Here is a 25,071-nt window from a genome sequence, read left to right on the forward strand (position 1 = left end):
CAATCCAGAAAAAACTATTTTCCCTAACTAAACTAATTAAAGTAACTTAAATTATCTGGTAGCAATGGAATGGTCAATCTTAAGTTGGTTGAATCGATGTCTAATTCCACCTTAATTGATAAAATTAATGTTGCCAAAAAATAGCCACTAATTTTTTTATGAGTTTATATGTTAAATAAAACCCCCACCAACCGGATTAATTACAAGCATTGGCACGTTGATGCCACTCGTTAACAAAGCAGATTTACTCATTTTTATCTATTTAAATCAAGTGTTTATAACACTTGTAAGCGTCTGACAACTGCCAATAAAATACGATCAAATTAAGGATCCAGTAATGCGAGTTTACGTGATTAAAAGAGCAATAACTTCGCAGACGTGCGTCACCGGGCAGCTGACTCCGCAGTCCCCGCGGGGTGCACGTGGCCTCCTCTGGCTCCCGACCACGCACGTGCCTGCGCGAGCGGCAACGAGAACACTTTGTGCAGCTCTGTCCGCTTGGAGCGACGCGCCGGGCCTCGCGACCCGACAGGCCTCGCGACCCAATCATCTCATTAAGATAACGTCATTGATCACGCCGCACGCTAAAGCTAACATCCGCAGCTAACGGCGTCATGGCGGGTTTCAGAAGAACCTTTTGGGTTTGAAGGTTCTGTTAGATTTTCCCCCTCTTTTCTGCTGGATCACAGACAGAAACAGATCACAGCCTGAGGTCATTTCGGGGAAAATTGATGGCACTTGTCAAATAACTCCAGTTTGAGAAGGCCCCACCTGTAGACTGACTTTAAAATGGTTTAAAAAGGAAGATTCTCATGCACCTTTCGCTGCTGGCATTTGGTTCAAATAAAAACGGGATGTAATAGATAAATAGAAGAGTTGGTGCCAGAAAATGGCAGTCTTGAAGCGTGTTGTAATGGTTTCAATAATAAAAGAAATGAGCATGTTTTACGAGTTTGCTTGGAAGAACATTTAGAACAACGGAACGGTGATCCTCAATGTAGTTTTGGGAACTAGAATATGCATCATCTCTGATAATAATTTAAATAAAAAACAAAACGCCTAAAGTCGCCTGTTTGGTTCTGAGCTTCGTGACAATTTTTTAAACATAAAAATGTCTAAAAAAGAGATAAATAATAATTTAATTGCAGAAAAAAGTGAATTACATAATTCCTGTTATAATTTCGCATTTTTATATGTTGCTGCTATTTCTGCGCAATTAATGGGTTACAGTGGGTAACTCAGACATTCTGACGAAGATTATTTAAGCGAGATAATAAATATTAGGTCTCTTTTGGCATTGTTCGTGTGTTTAGAAAGGATAAAAACGCAGAGATTACAGCTAAAGACCTGCTTCTGAGAGGCAGGCTGTCAAAATAAAGCCGTTTTGATGCCGAAGCCGTCCTCCCCGAGAGTGAAAAGACAGATGTGTCCAGTTAAGTAGCCATCGTTCAGCACCATCACGCCTCATTTTAAGCAAGCCATCCACGACCGTCGCGGACGGACATTTGTCTGCCCGAGAAACAACGTTAACGTGGAACACGAAGCACACATGGAAGCGGGGGGATGAAGAGGGCTTGGATTTAGAGGAACAGCCATCCGATCCAGAACCAACATTACTTCAAACATGAGGTCATCTAAACATCTGTCTACAACATGTCCATTGGGAGTTCAATCAAAGCCAGAGCGAAATAAATATTAGGCCTAATTCGCCTGGATTGGCTGAGGAGCAGCTCACTACGGCGTCTGTCAGAGGACACACACGCTTCGCCTTTATTTATTCAGAGCGCTCCTTCTTTCCTCCATCTCCGTTTGTTCTGATTTCAGGTTCTCTGTTTGAGATGAATTAGAGCAGGAGGCTTTTTTTTTTCTTCCTCCAAACGGGGCTCTGACAGTCTGGAAGGAATCACCAGCCGGCCGCCTGTCTCATGTCGTCACAGTCCATTTGCAGGAGACGGATCGATTTACTCTCGGAGTTTTTAAAAAACAAATGCTTCTGCCAAGGAAATAACAAAGAGCTTAGAGAAAACATTACAACGAGGGCCGTGTAACTGGAGAGATTTCCACCCTTCTGCCTTTTTGCTAATTAGCCTGAGCCTATTTAATCATATTGACATAATTTCAATTACTTTGTTCTGCCTCTACCTCCCATGTTTAGATTTTTTCTACAAGTTACATTTCTACATTCCCAGGCTTTTTTTTTTCTTTTTAATTGAATCAGAAGAGTTTTGTTTTCCAAACGATCTTATAAGTCCTTGAATAGTGATCTATGGAACACCTCTGTTCCGCTCTTCTCCTCTGTGTGAGCAATAAAACAAACAGTAAGAGGTTGAAATGTCCCTTTACAGTCAGAACAGATACAGCATGCAGCTACTGCCCCCTGTCGGAGGGGAGAATGACCGCAATTCGATTAACTCTCTCATAATAATATATCAAAATAACCATCTGGAGTTTAGAATTATGGTAAAGTACGTCTATTAGATTACATATTAAAACAAACATTGTTTTTCTGATGACCACATTGCTTTCTTTAAAAATTAATGCAATATGCAGCCGTCAGGCATTTCTTCTCATCCAACTATATAACCGCAATAACGTTAAAACATTATTTGCATTTGCTGCCCCCTGGTGGCTCTGCGGCGGAAACTTCAACATATTATTGGGGCGGGGGGAGGAAAGCTGTTGGTAAGTTTTCACAGAGCAGATAAATACCTTCAAGAGTGAAAACTCTGTTTAAAATAACAGGTTCCAATGCTTATTTAATATGGAAATTGCTATTCTGTTACCGCTTTAATTTCTGTATATACTGTACAATGTACATAGCAATGTACATAATATAAGAGTCTTTTTATTTTTATCTTTTAGTACTTTTCTGTATTGTACCCCACGGGCTACCGCTGTAACGTGCACTTTCCCCGATGTGGGATCAATAAAGTTTTTTATCCTTATCCTGACATAACCAACGACAGCACATGAATGATCCAGGCTTTATTCTCTTTTTTATTATTCTACCAAGTTCTATTTATTTCTGAATCATTTCTGTTTATCAAATGATAACTGTAGTTTTAGGCAGTAAAAGTACAAATCCTGCAGCACACTACGCCTTTCATCCACTTTCCCGCTGCTGTTGCAACCGTCTCCGCATAAATAACGGCAGATCTGTCTCCAGCCTCATTACCAGTCACTCAGGATGACAAAATATCCCCACGGGGCAGGTAACGGTAACGTGAAGGTGAGAGGAAACACTGAGCTCATTCTTCTCCCGCTCAGAACCTTGGGTCACATCTTTCTCGGTGAAGACGGATTAAGGCGGCGCGGCCTCCGGGAGGACAGCAGGTTGTCAGTCCCACGGGAACCATGAAGGAAGTGGAAGCTGCTGTGCCAGAACATGTGACACCTCATTCCTCATAAAGCCACAGCCTCCGAGACAAGTCCTGCCCTGACAACTTCATCATCAGATGACAGCATGAAAAATGTTGCTGATGATTTAACACTTATTCAGCAAAGGTTCACAAAGATGCCCATAGATTAGCTTTATTATATGATCGAGAAGAAAAACACCCAGAAAAGCAACCTGAGGATACAGCAAATATAGTTTTAGCCTAAAGATTTTAGGATAATAAAAAACATCAGACTTCTACAGCAACAACTCCACCTTAAATTCTATCTGGCCTAAAGATTTGATGGACTTCAGGGCGATGACAGCTACTAATTTAATCCTCTGATAATCAGTAATCTATCAGAGGGGACAGAACAGGACATCAGTGATGTCACAGTAGATGGAGATCGCCGCAGCGCGCCGCCTAGTGGACATAGCATGGATTACAGGACTCCTCTCTACGGTGGCTGCCGAGGAACAAAATGTATCCAGAGGTACTGTATGTTCTTTTAAATAAAAAGTTTAAAATTACATTTCTGAATTGCAAAAGTGATTGATTATAGATATATAGTAACATTAAAGTCTGTATTTGTACCAGTTTGCTCATTCCAGGCTATTGTACGAACACACTGGAGGGTCCGTGTAACACTCACGGACCCGACGCCACACGTGCTCAATATTTTACTCCTAAGTTAAAGACAACACAGTCAAGTCACAATCAAACTGCTAATGTTATTAGACACCATAAATGTGTATGATTATGTAGATTATATGGATTTTTTGGTAAGAGATAATAAAAAGAAATAGTGTTAAGGACAAAAGCCAAATTAAGACGATACAAAAGCTGAAAAACTATGAAACTGAGGTCATCTCTCTGATAAAATGTCTATGTTTGGCCTTCAAAAACTTTATTTGTGCAAACAGCATGATTGCAGATCAGGACCAACTCTTCTGATAAGAAAGTGACATCAGAATAGACAAGGTGAACCCAAGGATGTAAATGATTTGACCTTCGCACGTGAAACATTAAAGCAAAGTGTTTTAATAGTAAATGTAAAAAAAAAAGAAGGGTAAATGATCTGTTTATTAGAAATTTATGAAAACTCGTCAGTATCAAAACAAGCTTCTGTTTCAAGTGAAGGTCGAGAAGACAAGAGAGGAGGAAATATTTCTGCCTTTATGGTTTGCAGCACTTAGCTTGATCAGCAGAGGTGACAAAAAAGAAAAAACTTCCTTTTTTATTCTTGTAATCCACAATAATAGCCAGGAAAGTTTGACTTAATGTTCCCTTTTCTTTTCTTAGATTGGGTCTGTGGACTCGACAACAGCAGCAGCTGATAATTGTCAAAATTCCAACTAAAAACTGGACCCGCTGCACCGGGGGGTCGTTCCCTTCAGGGTTATGAGCTGACTGACCCAACAACCTTTACGCGTGTTCGAGTCTGACTCAAAGTTCAGCTCAGTCCTTTTGTTTATATTACCTTGACTGAAACTGTTGCATGTAGGTGAAAGTGTGTGTCCTCTGTGCTGGTGTATTCCTGCCTCTGACCCACTGACTGCTGGGATGGCCTGTGCCACCCAGCCACCAACTTGAACTTTGACCCATTGCTCCTTTTTTCCCCCTCACTACAGCACGAAATATCCACTCAATTATTTATAAACCTCAAAATCATCCAAATTGCAAAAACCCTTGAAATGCAAAAATGAAATACAGACAGACCTGTCAAATTAAGTATTTTAAGCAGTGTGTATTACAGTAAATCATTATAAAAATACAACACGCAAAGGCTCTCTTATCAAAATGTGTGTTCAGTGATGCCATTGGTGACCAGATACTGGTTAATTATAGGAGGTTCAAATTTGCTGTTTTAACATCTGTTAAGAAAGGGAACAACCAAAATGTCCTAAAATACACTTTGCTAAATTTGTACATGCCTGTAAAAATGTAACTACACTATCTTGGATAAGTGCACATATGATCTGGTTATACTGCCTCTCAGACTCATACACATGATAATCAATAAACATCACTAGTTTAAACATTAATATTTACCATATTTCTTACAAAACTCGGCCACTTTTCCATGAACCGCCTGACACCAGTACACTTGTGCGCATGCGCGGGCTTCCAACCGAACGACATTTCCGGGTTCACATCACTGAACCATCTTGTCAAATGTCCTAACTTTTGGCGCTAGAGAAACGGCGGAAGACTTAGCTCAGATTTACCTGGCTTAATAACAATGGTTGCAACTTGATTTATTTCAGCACCATCGTCGTGGAGAGGTGAATGGTGGTGGTGTCGTAGCTTTCATTCTAACTTTATGCTAGGCTAAACAACGTTAGCAGCGCGCGCGCAGAAACGGTTGTGTAATCGCTGCCAATAGTTGTGGACACGTTTACTCCGCTTACCTGCTGATCCTCCAGCAATAATCTGATGAGAGGCTTCTCGAAGCATGCTCCTGGGCTTCTGCGCTGTCATTTTCTTTACAGTAGCAGCCTTTCTGGCGAAGCAAGCACACGAGAGGAACACGTGAAATACGTGTTATCCGCGCTTTAAGCGCGTCCGCGTATCGCTGACATTAAGCCTGGATGCTAACAGACGCCCCAGTTTGTTTACCTGTTTGCTTTCCTGTTCTCTAATGATGGTGCTCGGCTGTTTGGCCCCGCTGGCGTCGCTTATCAGCTGGTGTTCCTGTAAAGCCGCAGCCCACACTGCAGAAAGCGCAGCCGCGTCTCAGCCAGCGGTCACAGGAGGCTCCGCTGGTATGGAATCAATTACCAGGGCTGTTGCTTCACATCCACTCTCCTCGGAGCCTCCTGGGCCCCGGAGAGACGACATACTGCAAACATGAGGAGATAAGCAGCGGTCTGCTTTATCAGCGGTCGATGCCGATGCTTTAGAGTGTTTAAACTGTTGCAATAAGTGTCTCATGAAAGTAAATATGCAGGGGGGGCGACTTTGAGAAAGGTCGAGCCTTAATAAATATTTCCAGGCTTTAAATTTTGCTCCCTCTGAATATAGATTTAATCCCAAAATTCGCAGGTAAAATCTTTCTCATCAATCCGTCGGAAGTATCAGAATCATGCATCTAAACCAACAGTTTTAACCTTAAAGTATTGCCGGAATCAATAGGGTTGTTGAAAATACAAACTACAAACTAGCTACTAAGTCTAAATCCTCAACAACTGCAATAAAATAGTATAATTGCCCGGCCCGAATTGATAATAAATGACTTATTAAACTGTCCAGTGTTGTCTGGTGCCATCTAGTGGTGGCGAGATTAAACTCCTCAGAGCAACCACACGAGTGCACAGGGATGTTCACTTTAGGTTATTAAAATGTTTTTTTTTTTAAAAAGGCATTTTTAAAATTTAACGACAGGGGTTGCTCCGTTTGTCCATTCTGGAATACTGTAGAGACATGGCAGGAAGTCCCTGGAAGGGGACCCGCCTCAATATTTGGATAATTAATTAGTCTCAGTGAACAAAATGCTACTAAAGTCATCAAACAGTGTAAAAAGCAGATTGATGTTCATTATTCAAACTGTGATCATTAAAAATCTGGAGGTTAAAGCCATCGTCCGTTTAGTTAATTCAACATTTTTCAACAACACACAAAAAATTGCATCTGTGCACCAAGATTGCTTCAATGCCGTTTGTAGAAGAGCAACTGTGGAACAAAAAGAGCCTCAGAGAGGCTGTAAAAACGGGATTTACTGCAAATACTTGGCAGGAAAGACCATCAGGGCTTCAACTCCCCTTGAAGAAAAAAAACAGCTTCCACCGTGACACAGGCAGTAAGACATGTGGACTGGGGGGGTTGTGAAAGCAGCACAGAGAACGTTGAACCCTCTTTATATATTTTTTATTATCACATAGTTTTCTGACTGTGCTCAGGAAGTGTTTTCTGAACAGATTAGATTCAAAAAACGGTCGTAAAATGTGAAGCTTTTCCAGTACTCACATAAGAAATCACTATTTTATTTAATTCCAGTTTTAATATCAATACACTGAACTGAGTTTATTCTGAAAAGCTTTGTTGCTTTGTTGCAGTGTGAAAACAGAGTAAAAACACCCAATTACAGAAAACATTTATTATCTCTCACCCACCTGTTATATAAGGACATTATTGCTCAACATCTGTAAAACTTCACACAGATACAGTAATCAAACATCTGCTCTTAAATTAAACTGGCACCACTAAAATGGGAAAGCTGTGGTACTTTAAACTGGTTTTGAATGAAAAGAAAGACGATATTATGAGTGAAATAAATAAAGTGGACACTATGAAGACAGTGGTTTGATCCAAAAAGGTTAAAACTAATTGAGTTTTACTGATCCGCTGAGTTGATCGTGATGTCCTAATCTGCAAAATTCACCGATGAACTACGCAGAACAAGTACCACAATACACTCTACTGTATTCCACTGTAAACTACAGTACCATAAACTACAGTACCATAAACTACAGTATTGCACCATAAACTAGTACTGGACTCTAATGTACCATAAACCACAGAACCGGACTCTGTAGATCTTCGTCATATCAATATTAACATGTGATCTGAGAGAAGTAAACGCCACCTTTATTTGACTTGTTTCTAGATTATAACTGACCCCCCTACAAAAATATAATAAGATTAGAAAACATCCCATAATGAGCCTAATTTCTCTTTTTTTTTTAAAAAAAAGCCTCCCCGACCACCCAGAAGATACGGAGAGCTGGATTCAACCAAATTCAGATTTCATGGCTGCTGCTTTGCCGCCACTCGAGGCTCTATTTGACGTTAAATACATGAGGTTGTTTGTGAGAGTCAAGGTTCTGGGGTCGAGCACAAAGGTCAGGCTGAGCCCCCATAACCCCCCAAAATTAGTAAAACAGGTATCAAGACCCAGCGCTGCAGCCTGCACGGTCCCGGAGGCCCCTCTCCCGCCTGTTGCTCACAGCAGCGTGGGGCCCTTGGTGGTGTAGTTCATAGCGGGAAAGTGTCTGCCGTCCATGTCCCAGTGTTGCCCCCCCGGCTTGTGCGAGGCGGGTGAGACGCCGGGGTTCCAGTGGTTCATGTAGTCGGCCATGAGCAGGGTCAGCTCCAGAATCTGGGGCAGGATCAGAGCAGCATTAACCAGTCTGGGCATTGTTAAAGTGCTGCTTGCTGTTCTGCAGGTGCGTTAGATTAACCCACCTTTGGTTTCGCCATCGCAAACACCAGCTTCTCCACGCCCCTCCTCCCGACACCAGGCTCTCCCTGCTGGCTGGTGACCACCATGAAGTCGTCACGGCAACCGCCAAAGGTGACCACACACTGGTAGGGATATGTGAACAGCGTGTTCTGGGAAGCAAAGACACAATGTGAAGAAGCGTGACATAATTCCCAGGAACCTCAGCTGGACGGAGAACTTTGCTCCACCCACCATGGTAAAGTCGAGCACGCACAGCCCGTCCTCGTTGACCGCCAGCCACACCTGGGTCTGCTCAACAGAAGACGGCGGAACGGGCTGCAAACAGGATGAAGGGAGACGGGTGACTCTACAGGCACCACCCCTCTGAGTAAAGGTCTAACTTTTTGTCAGGGAAGTCTCCGTCTCCCCGTTACCTTGGCGCTGTAGAGCTTGGCTCCGAACAGGGGCCATTTCCGAGCCACCGTCAGATAGATCCTCACACACTCGGACGCGCTGCACCCACGTAGCATGGACCACTTGTTAGCCAGACGCTCGGCGAGATCTCTGAAAAGTGAGAAGGTTGCAGGGTCACAGCTCTCCCAGGAGGGTAGCGCACCATCCCAGGAGGACAGGGGGATCCCTGCTGTGGTTCACCTGAGCTGCTCCGGGGCGCAGTCCTGTCTGTAGCGTTTGGGGTAGAAGCGATCCAAGACCTGCAGCAGGAGCAGCTGAGACTTGGGCTGAGGGGAGGCGGCAGCAGGTTTCTCCAGATCGCCGTGTTCCACCTGAAGCAAGAGCAGGTAGAGCTTGTTTGGGCCACGCGGTGACTGTTTACAGCCCCCTCCTGGGTTTGATCTCACTGGAGATATGGTGTTGGATATGGACACACACAAATCTGGTTCTCCAGACACATTTACATGTTGAAGAGTGGGATGAAATGTGAACTCTGAGCCAACAGCTTCACCTGTGCCAGGAGAGCAGCCACCTCCAGAGCCAGCTCTTTGTTGACAGGAAAGTGGCCCTGCTGGACCTCGTCGTTCACCTGGTAGGCCAGCAGGAGGCGCTCTCGCTCCGTTTCTCCTTTCACCTGAGCTCTAAAACACAGCCTGCACACACGGAGACGGTGAAGCTCGGTCCGCTGGGATCGTAGAAGCTGGTGAAGGAAACAATATCTACCTGCTTTTATATGTTAGCCGTACGATCCGAGTCCCCTCGTTTTTCCCAGGATGCAGTTCTTTCAGGGCCTGCTCCCACTTGGAAATGACATCACAAATCTGGCAAAACAGGTGGAATCAATCTCCGTGCAGTGTTTGCAATATTCTGGCTGCATCAGCAGGTTAGTAGCAGAAAAGAGTTTGTTTTAGAGCTCTAAAAGGAGACTTTCACTGTTCTGATGAGCTCGTCCAAGAAAATGGAAACTTTTCAGAACCCAAAATGAAAATGGAGCGACAGCACCAGTTTTATTATGACTGGGTGGAATTAAATTGCAGGGTAAAGATGCCGTATTTAACTCAGAATTGGATAAAGGCACCACAGGAACCTCAGATCGGTGACCCGCTCCCTCACCTTGGCAGACGGCTGTAGACAGTGTTCCGGTTCTTTGCCGGACGGGTGATCGGTGAACAGGGCAAATCCAGAGAGCTGAGGCTTCCTGACACCGATCCTCTGGTTCAGCGTGTGGAGGAACTCCTCCACCGTGGTGGAGCCGTCGAAACCCACCACCTGTGTGAGAAACCAGAGAACTTTCAGTGGGTCCAGCCCAGACTGGGACAACTTTAACCTGCAGAACTGCAGACTGAGCGTGTCCAGTAGCTTAAGAGGCAGCCAAGGCCAGACAGACTGCTGTTCTGGTTCCAGGTCCCCAGGAGATGATAATGTAAGATCCAGAACACCCAGTTTGACTCGTTAAACGATGGGCCGGAGCTCACCAGGAGCCAGAACTCCTCACAGTCCGTTTTACGGCCTGTCGAGAGGACATTTAGAGGCGGTAGGAACCTTCCATGAAAGCCTGACAGACGCAGCCGCCCGAGCCAGCAGAGCCTCAGCCGGTCTGGATCCCACTGCCTGCTTTTCTTCCCTCAAACTATGCTGTGAACATTTTGTTAGAACCTCCAGTAGTTTCTGTCCAATCACGCGGTTGGAAGAGGCGAACCTGGTAGGTGCTGTTCATGAAATGCACTGGGATGCTGAACGGCAAGGAGTGGTGGTACGGGTTCCTCAGCAGGATGGAGACGATCTCCATACGCGAAGGTCTGGCCTCCCGCTCCCCGTTGGTGAGCGTCCGCTCCACGGACCTCTGGCAGTACACGGCATACTTCCCCACCTCGCTCCTGGGAGGATGGCAGTGGAACGAGAGTGGGTATGGTACCTCGGGAATGAGATTTTTGGCGGCTCACCTTGGGTCTGCGTTGCGTTGCAGGTACTGTTTCAGGTACCACAGGAAATGTTGTTGGGGAAGGAAGAGAGCGACGCACAGGGACAGCAGCTGCCAGCACTGCGGGAAATTAAAGACAATCCATTTTAGGATAAATCCTCAGGTGTGGAAATAAAACAACACACTTGTGGGTTTCCTTACCTGTGTCAGGGAGTAGTTGTGCGGCATCCTCTGGTTGGTCTGCTTGATGAGCTGACAGTACATCTCATTCTGGAGCTCCGGGTGCGTCAGGCACACCTGCAAGGCATTCTGGGCCAGTGAGGTGTGGTAATCAACAGAGGGAGACTCCACCAGCACGTTGATGAAGAGCTGACAGGACTGCGGAAAAAGGTACAGTTACACGTCTCTGCCAACAGGGGGAGATAGAAACACGCATTTATCAGCGTCTGCGGATTAAAATTAACCTGCGAGAGTTCAGGAGCATCGGATGATAAACTGAGTTTAACAGGAAAGAAAGTGGGTCAGTGTGGACCCTGAATGCGTCCGCAATTATTTCGGGCGCAACCTTTGTTCTGGTCGGCCGGGAAACAGACGAGAGGACTTTTCGTCAGTGGTCAGATTCATTAAAACTTCAAAGGTCTGAAGTGGAGCTTGAACAGCATGTCACATCCATTCATTCACATTCTTTGTGTTTGTTTGGGGTTTTTTAAGGCCGGCTGGTCAAAGAAGGCCGACCCATTCAAGTTTTCAAAGCTGCAGCCAGGACGGGTCTGCCAGGGGAGGGGGGTGCTTTTGGGTGGGCACAAAACAGAAAATAAAGAGAATGATTGACATCATTCTCTTTGCTGGGTCTCTGCTGGTCTGAAGGTCCTAGCCTCCCTCTCTAAAGAGGCTCCTCTCACATCGTTTGTAAACCACAGCAACAGTCGGCAGCTAATCTACTGCATTATCTCTCCTCCGCACTTTTAATGAGCCCGAGCTTTGATTAGGACAGGAAACGGGACAAAACGGGCTTCGGTTTGGAAGGAGCAAAGGAGGGCAGAAGATGCTTCCTGCAGGCCCTCCCCATGAGAAGCAGACAGCGACGGGGAAGGGACGAGAACAGACGGGCGCCGCCAAGACTGACCTTGAAAAGCTTGAGAGCCTCGGTCTGCAGAGCTTCAGAGGGCAGCGTGGTGAGAGGCGAGCGCAGACCCTCCTTACAGAAACTCAAGGCCTCGCTCCTCCACAAGGCCGATTCTGGGAAAAGGGGAACACACACATAAAAGACCAGTTTCAAATGACTCAACAGCTGAGGCGGCTTCACACATGCTGCTCCAGTCGTAAACACAGTCTGCAGCCTGGATTAAAGCTGTCTGAGGATCAAAATAACACGTAGCTGCTGCGAGCCCTCAGCTCTAAACACTGTGTTTTCACCTGGGTCTCCGTCAGCATCCAGGAGTGTCCCGATGAGCCGCTCGTACTCTGTGCCCACATTGAAGGTGGCGCTGCTGCCCGCTGCCACCATCAGGTGGTACAACCACGTGTCCTGTGTGTGAGAGACCCCCCGTAAACACACAGCCCATCGTGTATTCAACAGAATACTCCCATTGGGTACCTTCTCCTGCCTGGTGCCGATGAGCAGGTAAGTAGGACTCTGGTCTCTGGGCTTCACCACCAGTGTGCAGTGAGAGGACAGGAAGCCACGGCTGCCCGTCTCGTAGTCCTCGTCCGAATCGCAGGAGCGATCCACTTCCTGTACGGAGGCCTCGCGCATCTGCAGCTGCCCCAGAGGCAACTAAGACGTAGAAAGGCCACGTGTGATCAGGACAGTTCCAGATATCACTGAATGAAAGGCTAGCTTGAGTTGATGGACCTTGTCTTCCTGGATTCGGTAGTAGCTGAAGACTTTTCCGACCAAAGAGCACCAGACCAGCTTAGAGTGTCCGTGTTTGACCTGGGAGAAGAAAGCCACCAATCAGATGTGAGGCTCATTTAGGGGCCACTTCACAGACCAAAACAAATGTAAAAGGATCCTCAAAAGGGTCAACAGCACTGAACGGTGATGCTGTCATCTCAGTGGTGGTGGGGGAGGTGCGGCGGAGACGGGGGCTCCATCGGCTCAGACCGAGGCTGTCAGAGGCCCCTCACACCCGTCACCGTGACGCAGGCTTTCGAGCATTCAGAGCCCTGTCCCGACGTGCTCCCCAGAACCTTCCCCACCCTGGCGACAGACACCTCCATCTGCAGCCTTTCTGCTATCTGCCTCAGGGGGAAAGTCTGGCTCATCCTTATCTCAGAGTGGAAGTCAGATAAGGAGGATGAGATTCCTCAACAGATGGAAGCCGCTCCAGCTAAAACATGAAAACCCTCCAACCCTTAGGAGGCTACCGACATGAATATGGCACCAATTCATGAATTCATGTGACTTTAAGCAGCTAAAATGTTAAATTCAGCTTGTCCAGGTCGGTGGGTGACCCCTCTGTGTCTTTACCTTTGTGAGCCAACCCCTGATGGTGGGCTTGGCAGAGGCCTCCACCGTCAGCGGGCCGCTGGCCTGGACTTTGATGATGTTCTGCAGAACCCTGATCCAGTCCTCCAGGATATTGGGTGAGTCGGCGGTCAGGTAGAAGGTCTTCTTTTCAGTAATCAGCTGATTAACCCAAAGGGGAAGAAAATATGGGAAAAATGCTGAGCCGGGCCAAGTGAGATAGCATCCTAGTGTTGGAGATCAGAATCAGCTCCAGGAGAGCCCGGAAGCTCTGCTGCCGATCTCTGGGACAGAGATGAACTACCTGAAACGTCTGTGCTCCTTCTCCACGTACGATGCGACAGCAGGAGTTCAGCTCAATCTGCCCCTGCGGTTTACGGATGACGTCACTCTGAACACAGCGAAGCACACCGGAATCACAGCCTGACCAGAAACGGGCCGGCCGGCAGGCTGAGAGGGATTCAAGCTCACCGGCGATTTGTAGTAGAGGATCTCTCCGTTCCTCAGGATGAACCAGCGCCGCTTCCAGGCCTTGACCCGATTCCCCATCTTCAGCAGGTACCCAGACTTCTCCAGCACCTCCTGCGGGCGCCGACGGGACAAAATGGAGTCAGACACAGCTGCAGCGTGTGTTCAGCTGTGGAGTTCTGGCTGCACTCACAGGTCCGGCGCTCTCGCAGGAGTAAGAGGAGGTGCGCAGGACCTTATGCTCCGGCTCCGAGTAGTCGCTGTCCATAGAGTAGGCGTCAGGAGGAATGGCATAATCACTCTCTGAGCTGATGGAGGACATGGACACACCTAGAAAACAGAGAGGAGGTCCAAAATGGGGGTTGGGGAGAGCATGCAGCTATGGCTCTGCAGTGAGTTCAAGGTTCTAATCCCGTCCGTATTCGATTTTCCCTGAATGTCTTCACCTCGTTTGACAGCTCGCGGGCTTCCCGGGACACTTCCCTTCTTGTCCGGGCTGATGATGGAGGTCCGTAAACTGGCCAGGGAGCTGCTGTCGTCCTCAGACCCAGACTCGTCATCGGGCAGCGGCACGCTGCTGATCTGAGTGGCTCTCTGAAACAAAACGCCAGCTCATGAAGTCGCAGGAGAACACGCAGCTCACGCACCTCCAGCGTCAAACATCGCTCACCCCCTTCAGCGTGGTGTAGACCGGAACGCTGATGTTCTTATAGATCAGCGGACTGAACGGGCCCGTCGTCGAATACTGAGGTAAGCTGGACCCTGCGGGACAGACGGGACACTGCTGATCCAGTAATGGAATGAAGTGTATGAGAGCCAGAAAAGGCCAGAAGCTGCGAAGCAGCGACCAGACCCAGATGCTGCAGAAAGGTTTAAAGCCAAGAGGAAGCTGAAGAAGCGGCGAGGTTAATCCACAACAGGGGCCGTGCTGGCCGCCGTTGCTGTCAGAGCTCGCCGTCTGCATCCTGACATAATGGATGATGTCGGAACAGAACGCACAGCAGTAATTACAGCCAGGCCCGGTCCTTTCATCACAGCTGATTAAAAAGCAGCCTCTCTGTCAGCTCCTCTGAGCCTCCTTCTATTTTCACCACCGGGTTGGGGAAGAGGGGAAGAGCTGGGGGGGGGCACACACCTGTGAAGGTGTGTCTGGAGCCTCGGGCCAAAGGAAGTGACATCAAATGAGGCAATGACAGATCCAGAAGCAACCGCACACCTTCACAGCTGCTTAGCAGCAGCACCAGAATTCCCAACAGATAACGACCGTGCTGCTGCTAACAATAGTCACGTTTCCACCGGGGGCAGGAACTTCACAGGAACCGCTCCTCTCCACGGTCGTCTCCAGTGCGGATCGGACCCCCCGACAACATCAGTTTAGACTGTTGCGATACTTAGAAAATACAAAAGTAGACAGGTGGCCGCTGCTTCTGATTTGTGTGTCTGTGTGCGTAGCGCTGGATGCTATGATTGAGAGGAGAAACGGCGTTTGCTCGGCCTCTTCTGCTGCTTCCACATCACAACCTAAACCTCAACACCCACCGAGGCATTGTTTTCAGGAAATGTGCCTAAGAATGGTTGGGGGGACCCACCCTGTCCGGGGCTCCTGGCTCCAGGTTCAGCTTCTGATACTCTCATTCCTGATTTAGCCACCGCATAGATCCGGCTCTCCTGCAGAGATCCGTGAAGTAAATCAAATATTTATTATAAAGGCTAACATGCTGAATGGGTGACAGAATACTGTCCAAAGCTTCACTAGCTGAACTTGTTGGGGCGCGTTTACCCATGAAGGGAAGCGGTGTAAAGGAGGTGTCGGTGGCTTCAGAGATTCAGGATCCAGCCGCTCCAGTTCCTCAGCGAGTCCCACAAAAGAGACTCCGTCCCTGAGTGGTTCTAGTCCCGTACCCTCCACCACCCCGTCCATGCTGTCAGACAGCCCATCGTCGATGTCTGTTTCCTCTATGACCTGCGAGAAGGCCACGGTGGCGGTGCCCGTGCTCTTCAGGGTGGAGGAGGTGGAGGACGCTGTCGTGACGTCTGCGTTAGCGTTAGCGTTGAGCGGATGGAGCCGGTCCAGGCTGGGCTGCGGTTGGCTGTAGTGCTTCTTGACCAGTTGGATGCTGTCTCTGGGGGTGAGCGGGGTCCGGACTTTTGGGAGTGTCATGCTGGCGCCCGACTGTTGAACCGGAACGTTTGGGAATGGGTTGTTGGTTGACGGGGAGCGCGACAGGGATGTCAATCTGATGGTGGGCTCGGGGGAACTTGGTCCATGGGCCATCTCATAGGCTGAGGAGGAAGATGAGGACGATGTGGAAGAGTGCAGGCACTGGGAGCGGAACTTGTCATTGAGCTCATCAGACGAGTTGTCTCTGTCAAAGCCCCCCAAGGGACACTCTGGACTCATCGAGGGCTCGGGTCTGCAAATAGAAACTGGACTACTGAGGCCCTCCCTGGTCCACAGCGGAGCATCTTGGGCCGCGAGGTCTCCGAGGCAAATCCCCTTAGAGGAATGTTCCAGCGTCTTTTTCACATCTGAGGAGGATCATTACATTTAATATCATATTTGCTGCCACATGGGAACTTTTTCCATACCTGAAAACAAAAATGATTACGTTTTCTGTCTAGAATCTGGGGAAGTTGCCATATTGGTGTAAACCGACGGTTTAAAAGCTTCCTGATCCTAAAATCCAAGACAACAAATCAAAGGCAGCTCACCTGCCGGAGAGGTTCTGGCCCCCCGGGGGCAGGTCTGCCTCCAGCCGTCATCCTGCGCAGGCGGAGTGCCGGGGCAGCTGGGGGGAAAGATCGGACTGCTGGGCACCAGGTGCGTATCCGCTCCAGGAGAGGTGGCGGGAGATCCAGAGGCGGAGGCTTTCTCCAGAAGTGCTGCGGACAAGCGTCAAAGAAGGAAGACCAAAGAGATCAAAGTGATGAATGGAGACAATTCTGCAGATCAGAAGAATCCGACTCTTATTCTAAAATATGATCAGAAAGACCAGGAAAGGCTGCGTCCACCTTGTAGTTTGTCCTGCAACAACATTATCTGTTCCGTCTGTTTCAGGTTGGCCATTTTCAGCTGCTGGTTCTCTTGTTCCATCTGCAACAAAGACACAAAATACATCAACCACTCAAGCTATTACTATTCCGTGAGCACGTCGACCTGGTTGGGGCGATTCCTTAAGACACCGCTTCTTGTTGGACATGCTGAAGGTCGTGTGATCTCACCTCTTTAAGCTTCAAGGTGACCCAGTCTTTAATCTTTGCCGCCTTCTCCTCAATAACTTTAGCCTCCTGGGCTCTGACTAAGACCTGAAGACCAGAGAAAACAGTCGGCGGATGATCCCAAAGCACATTTTATGAACATAAATGGACATTTCTGTTCTCGGTCTGCTACCTGTTTTTCCAGCTGCGTCTCTAATCTTTGTATCGCGGCGTCTTTTTCCTGAACCTGGATGGTCAGATCTTGATGCCTCCTGTACAAAAGGCTCTCCGATTCACTGGTTTGGATGTTGGCGGATTTCAGCTTTTCTTCCATGGCATGGATCTGAAATCAAAGTGTGAAATTAAAGTGACTTCTAGCTTTGGATGAGCCCAAAAACAAAGAGTGCAAAAAAGCTCTGAGGTTCTTTTTTCACCGCTAAATTACCAGCTATGCTAACGCCTGCAGGAGCCAGTAATGACAGCAAATCTGCGAATAAACCCGACAGTAAAAGAGATAAATTACATGTCCCGCACCAGCTTTTGTTCAGCACCATCAAAGACCAACGTAGCAGTTATGACAAAACAAAACCAAGAATTCCGGAGCTGCAGCAATTTACGGATAAAAGTTTCAGACATGAAACAACAGATAATACCTCATTTTCCTTTGATTTTTTTTTTTAGGTTCAGGTAAACTGCATTAGTCATCCAGTCAACAGTTGGTATGTGGTTGTACTGACAGTAGGTGTTATTTGTGATGCCAAAGCAAAATTTTGGGTGTGTTTTTCATTTCTGTTCATTTTTAAAATCTGATTATTGCATCAGCAGCAGGCTGAGAAGAGTTGAATACCTGTTTCTCAGCGTTCTCCGCCCGCTGGTCAGCCTCGACCACCCTCTGCTCCAGCTCCTGCATCTGGAAAACAGAAGAACCTCTTAATTAAGACACAAACGAGGGTGGAACCAGCAGAATAAAAGACAGGAGATTGAGTGCATCGGATCCCAAAGGAGAGATCCTCCATGGCAATATTACTCACATCATCTCAACTCCAAAATGTACTTGGACCAGTCTCCCAGTTTGAACCAGTCTCCCAGTTTGAACCAGTCCCCCAGTTTGAACCAGTCCCCCAGTTTGAACCAGTCCCCCAGTTTGAACCAGTCCCCCAGCTTGAACCAGTCCCCCAGTTTGAACCAGTCTCCCAGTACGTCCACTGGTCAAACACCATAAAAATGCCACGGTTTCCTCACAAGCACCTTTTGTGTCAGCATGCCTGCGCACGCTTCCAAAGGCTAACACCGACCATCCTGCGTGCACGCACACATCTGCGAGTGGCCCTCGCGCCCATCCCACGTGCACCGAATACCTCCGAATGCTCGTACGTGCACATGTTCAACACGGGCGTCCCCTTCTGTGGAGCTCAGTGACCCAGGTCAAAGGAGAACAAACACACTAATGGATTCACTCTGCTTGAGAGACCCATTTGAATTCCTCCCATCATCTTTGTTTCCCTTCCTTTTGTTTCTTTTTGTCAGCCTACTCGTCACCTTCATAAAGCCCCCCCCCCCCCCAGAATTCAACACTCACACCGTGCGAATGCTCCTTTGAAGCCACATTAGCATGTGCTAACGGCTGGTGGTGAGTAACCAGACGACGCCTGGTCTTTAAGGTCCAACCGCTGTCGTCCTCCGACACCCTGTGAAGTACTTTTCTCATCGGCAAGCCTGCTCGTTGCCATAGAAACGCAGAATTCCCCTTCAGGCCATCAGATATGGTGCAGATGAGGCGAGGCTAATGGTTATCTCCCCGTCCGTCTCTGTTTGCTAACTGCAGAGTCCAACAGTTGCTGAGCAGGCGTGACGCAGGTATGTCTGCAATGCAGCGTCTGGGCCGCAGCACCAGCTCAGGGTCGCCTTCTGGACGCTGCGCCTGAGGAGTCTCACATTTCCCCCGTGTTGACCCCCTGGGTGTTGCAGAGCCTCGGCAGGAGCACCACGGAACGTCTGAGCTCCAGCACGTCCAAGCTGAACCAGGCTGTGATGTCTTCAGTCCCACCTCTCCTCCAGCAGAGGAGACGGGCTCGAGGCCTTCAGATCAACACTGGATTGATTAGCACAAAAGAGCCTAAACATGCTTTAATGTCTGCTCAGGTACTTTCAAAAGCCAATCAAGAATTTAGGAGAACTCAAAGCTAGTGGTTTTTCTGGGATTCCAGGAAGGTTCCTGCTTATTTATTCAGCAGTGCTGAACATTCAAGAGTCCACAGGTCCTGGAACTATCTACAGGAACTACGAAGGGCTCCACAGGGGTTTGATTCCACAGGGAAACACAAAACCAGATAAAGCAGCAGCTCCTTGGTTTCCCAACAGCTACATGTTGTCTGTTCAGTGTCAGGACCAGAAAAAGAGCCACATCTGCGCTCAGATTAAAGGAGAGGAAGTAAAAAAGACCCCCAGACGGTCAAACATAAACTCCACCTGTTGATCTTAACGTTGGTCATTAACCCGCCCGCACAGCTGACGGTTGAAACCGACTCTAGCTCGGCCATTAGCCACAAGAACTGGACTCAAACAGGACACCGAGAGACCAGAGGTGGGAGAAAGTCCTGATCCAAACATGTCCTGAACCCACTGAGCAGTGACCCCACTCTGTGGAGGAGCTTAATCTGATTAGTCCAGGATCAGATTATCGGAGTAATGAAAGTAAATTTGCTTATCTGAGGACAAACGACATCGGCCGACAGCTCTGGGAGCTGTAAAAGTAGCTGCATCTGGATCACTTCTAATTCCAGGCGATAAAAAACGGCTCCCTCAACCCCCCCATACCCCCCCCCCCCCAACCTCTGGGGATGAACGCCATGACACAAGCAACCACATCAACTTTTTTTTTTCCTCATGTTTTTCCATGCCAAAGTGGGTCAATGCGTAAAACACTCCTAACTTGGCAAGAGAGGGGACGAGGAGCGAGAAGCAGACTTTCCAAACAGCAATAACAGAACAGCAGTGACTCCCCACCCCCACCCCCCACCCCCCACCCCCCACCCCCAGCCTCCCTTCAAAACAGAGCCGAGCGTGTGAGGGTTAGCGCCGGGCCACATTGTTGTATCGATGATAATTCCCCGGGATCCCTCCTGTGACGGACGCAGGTCTGACAGGACCTGACAGAGGAGCAGCAGGGAGGCATCCTGCTCTCATGGGGCTCTGGGTCATGTTTGCACTGTAAACATCCTGCTGGCCGAGCGAGCCGCCGCAGCGCTTCAGAACCAGGAACGGCTCCGAAAGAGCCTCCAAAGAAGGCAAAAGAGCCACGTGCTGGAGTCCAGACACCCACCGTAACCTGCAGGGACCGTCCACACGGGAGGAGGTTCTTCTTGGTTTCCCTCCCCTGGTCCAAGACTCTGAACTCTCCACATCTCTGCTCATTACTCCCCGAGCGTCTGCTCGTTCGAGATTTACAGCAGCCGCAGATTTACGAGCATTTGGCCGGCAGCTGCTGGTTATTTCCAAACTGGAAGGAAGGCACCAAAAATGAGCTGAAATCTTGAATATTGGCGTCGGCTGCCTCCAGTGACGCAGCATGAGTGGACTGAGCCGGTGCCAGAGAGGCCGAGCGTCCTCCCTTATCTCCGCGCACACGTGTCAGCAGGCTGTCACCCACACCCGCCTTTCGGACTGATTCACGTGCTCTTAATTGTCTCCTGGTGCTCCAGATGAGAAATAATCCCACGAGGCACCAAAATCTACGCAGCGTTCGGTCAGAATATGGTGCAGCCTGGCCCGCTTTGGAGTTCAAAAGGGTTCTGACCAGTTTAAACAACAAGAAAACAACTTCTCCCAATCTGAGATGGGCTTTTTAAATATTATCTCCAGAAGGCTAACGCTGCTCTGACGCTCGGCTCACTCCTCATACGCAAACTCCACAGAAACTACATTTCCCATCTGGCTCGGGAATGTTGCCCCCCCACCAGCAGCTGGAGGTGGTTACAAAGAAAAACTTGCAAGGTTACACATCTTTTTGTTTGTTGTTGTTGTTTTTAAGCTGTAATAAAAGTATTCTCATCAGTATTTATGACCTCCAGTAAACCCAGTTCAACGTTGGGGAAATGAGCTGCAGCTGGAGGTCTATAGTGCACGGCGCCGCCTCCTGTCATGGTTACTGAGCTGTCGGTTGTTCAGGTACAACAGGTATAACACTGTTAGCCACGCTAGGTTAAGGTTTACCAAAACAAAGTCACATGGTTTTGATTTACTGTGTAAAAAGTAGAACTCCAGCTGTTCACCCGACCCTTAAAAACTCATTTCTGTGTGGAAACATCTGTAACAGTGCAGATAAACAGAGCTGGGTGCTAAAAAAGGAGAAGAAAGAACCACATTTTTGATCCAGAGAAGCTAGAAAAAAGGGTTAAAATCTGAAACCTGGAATCTGACCTTCTCCGCCAGCAGCTCTCTGATTTTCCCCGCCTGGATCCGGAACCTCAGGAGCTGCATCTCCAGAGCGACGCAGCGCTGCTGCCAGTCCACGCTCGCCGCCCTGACAGCTCCTGACCCTCCGCTGCTCTCCAGCACGTCAGCCATGGCGAGAAGCTGAATTTAACACTGAAAGGGAGGGGAAAAAAAACAAGTCACAGTCCTGGTCGCGCTCTGAAGACAATAATTTGCCCTCTGGATGAGTCATCGCGCTCGATTCGACCTTCCGAGGAGGTTTAATCTTCTGTTTTCACTTAACACATACGTGATTTGACCCCTCGGCTGACCGCACTTCCCATGATTCACCGAGGAAATGAGTAAAGCGAGCGCTAATGACGAGTCCTGAATGACTTCCTCACGGGGAAGGCAGCTCACGACTGCCACAGATGGAACTATTCTCCCTCCGTCCGCAGCCTCTCCACATGCCCACACACACTGAACAAAACCCCAGCAGGGAGGCCGGCTGTCGGCGGGGGGGTCGGGTTCGTGCGTGTGAGCTGCGCTACAAAGCAGGTCAGCGCTCTGTTTTTTAGCCAAATTACCTACTAACCCACTGCCTCGGCCCCTGACCCCCTCCTCCCTCGCCGTGCAAGCCCTCCTTAATTACAAGGCACGGCTGAAACGAGAGCCCGCGCGGCACAATGGCGTCTTTCTACGTGACGGTCCCATCACGGCCGGACAGGAGGGGGCTCGCCTCAGAAGAAAGGAGTCAGGAATGTGTGAGGATGAATGAGCCGCGTGGCCGATGTGGGAAACATGGACGCCGGGGTTATTTTTACCTGAGGAGGGTCTTTCTCTTCTCCTCTGAGGGGACGCTCATTCAGAAAGACTGAGGCCCCAGTTCTGGAGACAGAAGCAGCCACAGACGGGAGGAAAAGTCCTCCAGACTCAGACTTCAGCCAGGCAGCGTCAGCAGAACAGCAGACGTTCAAAGTCCAGCCACTATAACTGCGCCCCCCTGCAATTAGCATGTTCATAAATACAGGCCTAGCAAACAAATTACAGCCGTGCATGCGGAGGCTTCGCTCAGCCGACCGCCGTGCCCACGCAGAGCAGCCCAGGTCCAGCTACGGCGTCTCCCCCGGCGTGAGGGCGGGGCAAAAAATCCGACCTCTTCGCTGACCTTTTCAGCCCAGCAGCTGGGAGCAAACGAGCTGTGAGCACAGCAGACGACCCTCGTTGGACCCGAGGTCGATCAACCGCTGTCCAGAACGTGAGCCCGCAGATGTGAGGGCCGGGAGGCCACGTCACCTCCCCACCGCCAGTCCACCTTCCAGAAGCAGCGCGTGTGGGAGTCACGCTTTTCTTGAGACTGGAGGCGTCATTTTCTTCCCCGTCAGAGCGTAACCTTCCATCGTGGGGCGGTTTAGAGGCGCAGATGACAGTTTTCCAGCTGTTACACGCGGTCCGGAGAGGCTTTTCTGGCCCGATACCGATGCTGGGGTGGGAAACAAGCTCCCCGAGACCGTTGTGCTGGTCTCTGGGCCACCCAGAGGGGGTGAACGGGGGCTCTGTCTGTTTCCGTCAAGCTGTGAGATTTTGCAGGACGCCACGGGGGGCAGGCAGGAGCTTCCGAGAGGACGCACGGCTCTCCAGCCAGGCCCCCGCACGGACCAGCGCCTCCTCCATCAGCACATCCTGGAGCGCACGCTTCCCTGGGCCGCTCGTAAATCTCGGACACTCGCAGATGGAGACGCAGGCAGGAATAAAGATTAGAAACAGACACACTCGCGCAGGCTGACACACTGCTGAGCACGCAGCTGCGGTGATGTAAGTGATCAGGCGCTGCGCTGATATCATCCCCGCCAGACGCTTCAAATCCCCCCGCCGCTGTTGTTGTCTCTGTCGAGAGGGTCCGGCTTGGATTCCCCTACTTTCTGCCACGGGACCCCCCCCCCCACACTCCTCCTCGTAAAAAAATAAAAAATAAAACACAGCAGGGGAGCACGTGCGTATGAATCTGGGTCGGATTGAGCTGATTTATATCAGCGTGGCCGATCCCAGAGTGCACAAACAAGAGGAAGAAGTGCACGAGGAGTCCAGCGGGTGTGTTAACTACGGCCCCGGCTCCTCTGTGGCCCTGGGTATTTAGCCAAAGTGACCCCTGTCCACTCGGATCCGTCAGGTGGGCCTCAGGCCTTTGTCTGAATTAGTGCCTCATTATTTTGGTCCGATTTTACAGCAACAACTGTAGGACCCCAGGTTCCTTGACCTTTCTCACACACACACACACACACACACACCTTTATCTTATCTACAGTGTCTTCCTCCGCCTCTCACTTTCTGCCACCCTCTCCATCCTCTCCTCCTGACTTTTCCCAGCATGCACCTCTGCGGCTCAGGTTAATGACAGACCTCAGCCTGTCCACCATTATCAGCGCCAGCCTTTAACACAGCCTCTGCATTCTTCTGGACCGAGGTGGGAAACAGCAGAAAGACGTGCAAATGTCGGGGGGGGGGGGGGTGCTGGACGATCAGCTTTGACTGCTCCATTTGACGCATGAGTGTGCGCATGTGTGCCAGCAATAAACACTCAGTTTACCTCTAATTACGCGCGCGATGATCCGTGTGCGGACCCAAACAAGCTGGTTCTGATGGACCCGGGAAACAGGTGTGCCAGACGCGCTCAGATCAGCGGAATCAACCCTAAAACAGCCGGTCAGCAAAACTCGGGCTGAGCCAGACTTTAGACATCTCTTAAAAATACCCCCCAGCTGCCGCTCCAGCCCCTGCGACCCCCGCCATCCTCCTTTAGGCGCAACCCCCCCTCCGTCTCTCCAACTTTACCTGACTCCGTCGTCTGCTCGGCTTCCTCCGGCTCACGGACCTTTTCTCCGGCAGCTGCTCCGCGCCCGGCGCATAACTCCTTCCTCTCCCGGTCGACGCGCAGCCTCGGGCGGGCTCAGTCCTCCCTCATGTCCGGTGCCACCGCGGCCGTCCTCGGGTCTGTGAGTGCGCGCACAGCAGCGGGACTCACTCAGCTCCATTCATCCGTCTCATCCTATATTCCTTTAAAGGGCTCTTTGCGGGATCAAATTTCTCCAGGAGCGCGCCCCCCCCCCCCCTCCCCGCGCGCACGCAGCAGCTCCACGGCCACCCCCACCCTGCCCTGCGCACAGGAGCTGTGCAGGATATTGCATTAAAGCTGGCGGAGGTTTTTATTTTGGGACGTAAACACAGAGTTTTGCACATCTGAGAGTGATGGTGGGAATTTCAACACTATTTCCCAACAAAGAGGCTGAAACGTGCTTTTAAAACTGCGGCGCAAACTCGCAGATTTGTCCCAGATCTGATGATTTAGACAAAACTTTAGACAAACTTTTCTCCTTCCGGTTTATGATGAGCTTATTTAGCCCCGCCCCTTCTGCTGCGTCACTTTTTTCCCCCTTTTCTTGGAGTTGTAAACTAGATTAGTAATTTCTAACCAATTCAGTCTGACACGTTGGAGCAGCTGCAAATAACAGTGGCAAATGCTAACACCAACAGGTCCTTAGTGATGTGCTAACATGCTAGCATAGCATGTTGACAGTGTTTAATCCATTAAATTGTTCTGAAAACTGTCCCA

At 49.2% G+C, this 25,071-nt stretch overlaps 2 protein-coding genes across 9 annotated transcripts in view; both read right to left on the minus strand.

The window, feature by feature from the left end:
• The window catches only part of slc25a21 (solute carrier family 25 member 21), a 60,645-nt gene extending 54,419 nt beyond the window's left edge, over positions 1-6,226 (minus strand). Inside the window, exons 1-2 of one of the 4 annotated variants that reach the window (XM_057058359.1) lie at positions 5,997-6,226; positions 5,789-5,880 (exon numbers count right to left, since the gene is read on the minus strand). Coding sequence is in view for 2 of the 4 variants with exons in the window: in XM_057058361.1 (XP_056914341.1) it covers positions 5,789-5,858 (70 nt within the window). In the remaining 2 variants the exon portion in view is untranslated. The remainder of the gene's footprint in view (positions 1-5,788; positions 5,881-5,996) is intronic. The other 3 variants (XM_057058361.1, XM_057058362.1, XM_057058360.1) reach the window with 3 other exon arrangements.
• A 1,003-nt stretch (positions 6,227-7,229) lies between these two features.
• plekhh1 (pleckstrin homology domain containing, family H (with MyTH4 domain) member 1) lies at positions 7,230-24,581 on the minus strand. 5 transcript variants are annotated; one of them, XM_057058354.1, is made up of 31 exons: positions 24,294-24,581; positions 22,286-22,464; positions 21,468-21,635; positions 17,896-17,958; positions 17,242-17,391; positions 17,073-17,156; positions 16,863-16,944; positions 16,563-16,733; positions 15,631-16,379; positions 15,440-15,518; positions 14,521-14,612; positions 14,297-14,444; positions 14,044-14,180; positions 13,854-13,964; positions 13,687-13,773; positions 13,386-13,544; positions 12,768-12,848; positions 12,510-12,689; positions 12,329-12,440; positions 12,039-12,151; positions 11,114-11,290; positions 10,935-11,032; positions 10,691-10,868; positions 10,105-10,260; positions 9,715-9,812; positions 9,503-9,644; positions 9,193-9,323; positions 8,973-9,102; positions 8,791-8,874; positions 8,562-8,708; positions 7,230-8,475 (listed from the first exon to the last, which is right to left on the minus strand). In XM_057058354.1, exons 3-31 carry the CDS (start codon positions 21,612-21,614, stop codon positions 8,320-8,322), a joined length of 4,242 nt encoding a protein of 1,413 aa, XP_056914334.1. In that variant the 5' UTR covers positions 21,615-21,635; positions 22,286-22,464; positions 24,294-24,581; the 3' UTR covers positions 7,230-8,319. The 5 variants fall into 5 exon arrangements, with proteins under 5 accessions (XP_056914334.1, XP_056914333.1, XP_056914332.1 ...); XM_057058353.1 differs by lacking the exon at positions 22,286-22,464; XM_057058352.1 differs by lacking the exon at positions 24,294-24,581 and having other exon boundaries at positions 22,286-23,384.
• Between the last annotated feature and the right edge of the window lie 490 nt (positions 24,582-25,071).

The sequence above is a fragment of the Takifugu flavidus genome, chromosome 16 (genome assembly GCF_003711565.1).
Source record: "Takifugu flavidus isolate HTHZ2018 chromosome 16, ASM371156v2, whole genome shotgun sequence".
Lineage (NCBI taxonomy): Eukaryota > Metazoa > Chordata > Actinopteri > Tetraodontiformes > Tetraodontidae > Takifugu > Takifugu flavidus.

Coding starts and splice junctions, on each gene's coding strand:
- plekhh1 (XM_057058353.1), bottom strand. CDS start 21,614: ATGGCTGACGTGCTGGAGAGCAGCGGAGGGTCAGGAGCTGTCAGGGCG. Junction 16,734..16,862: donor GTTGCAGGACAAACTACAAG/GTGGACGCAGCC, acceptor GCTTGTCCGCAG/CACTTCTGGAGAAAGCCTCC. Junction 9,645..9,714: donor CGGCTAACATATAAAAGCAG/GTAGATATTGTT, acceptor CCGTGTGTGCAG/GCTGTGTTTTAGAGCTCAGG.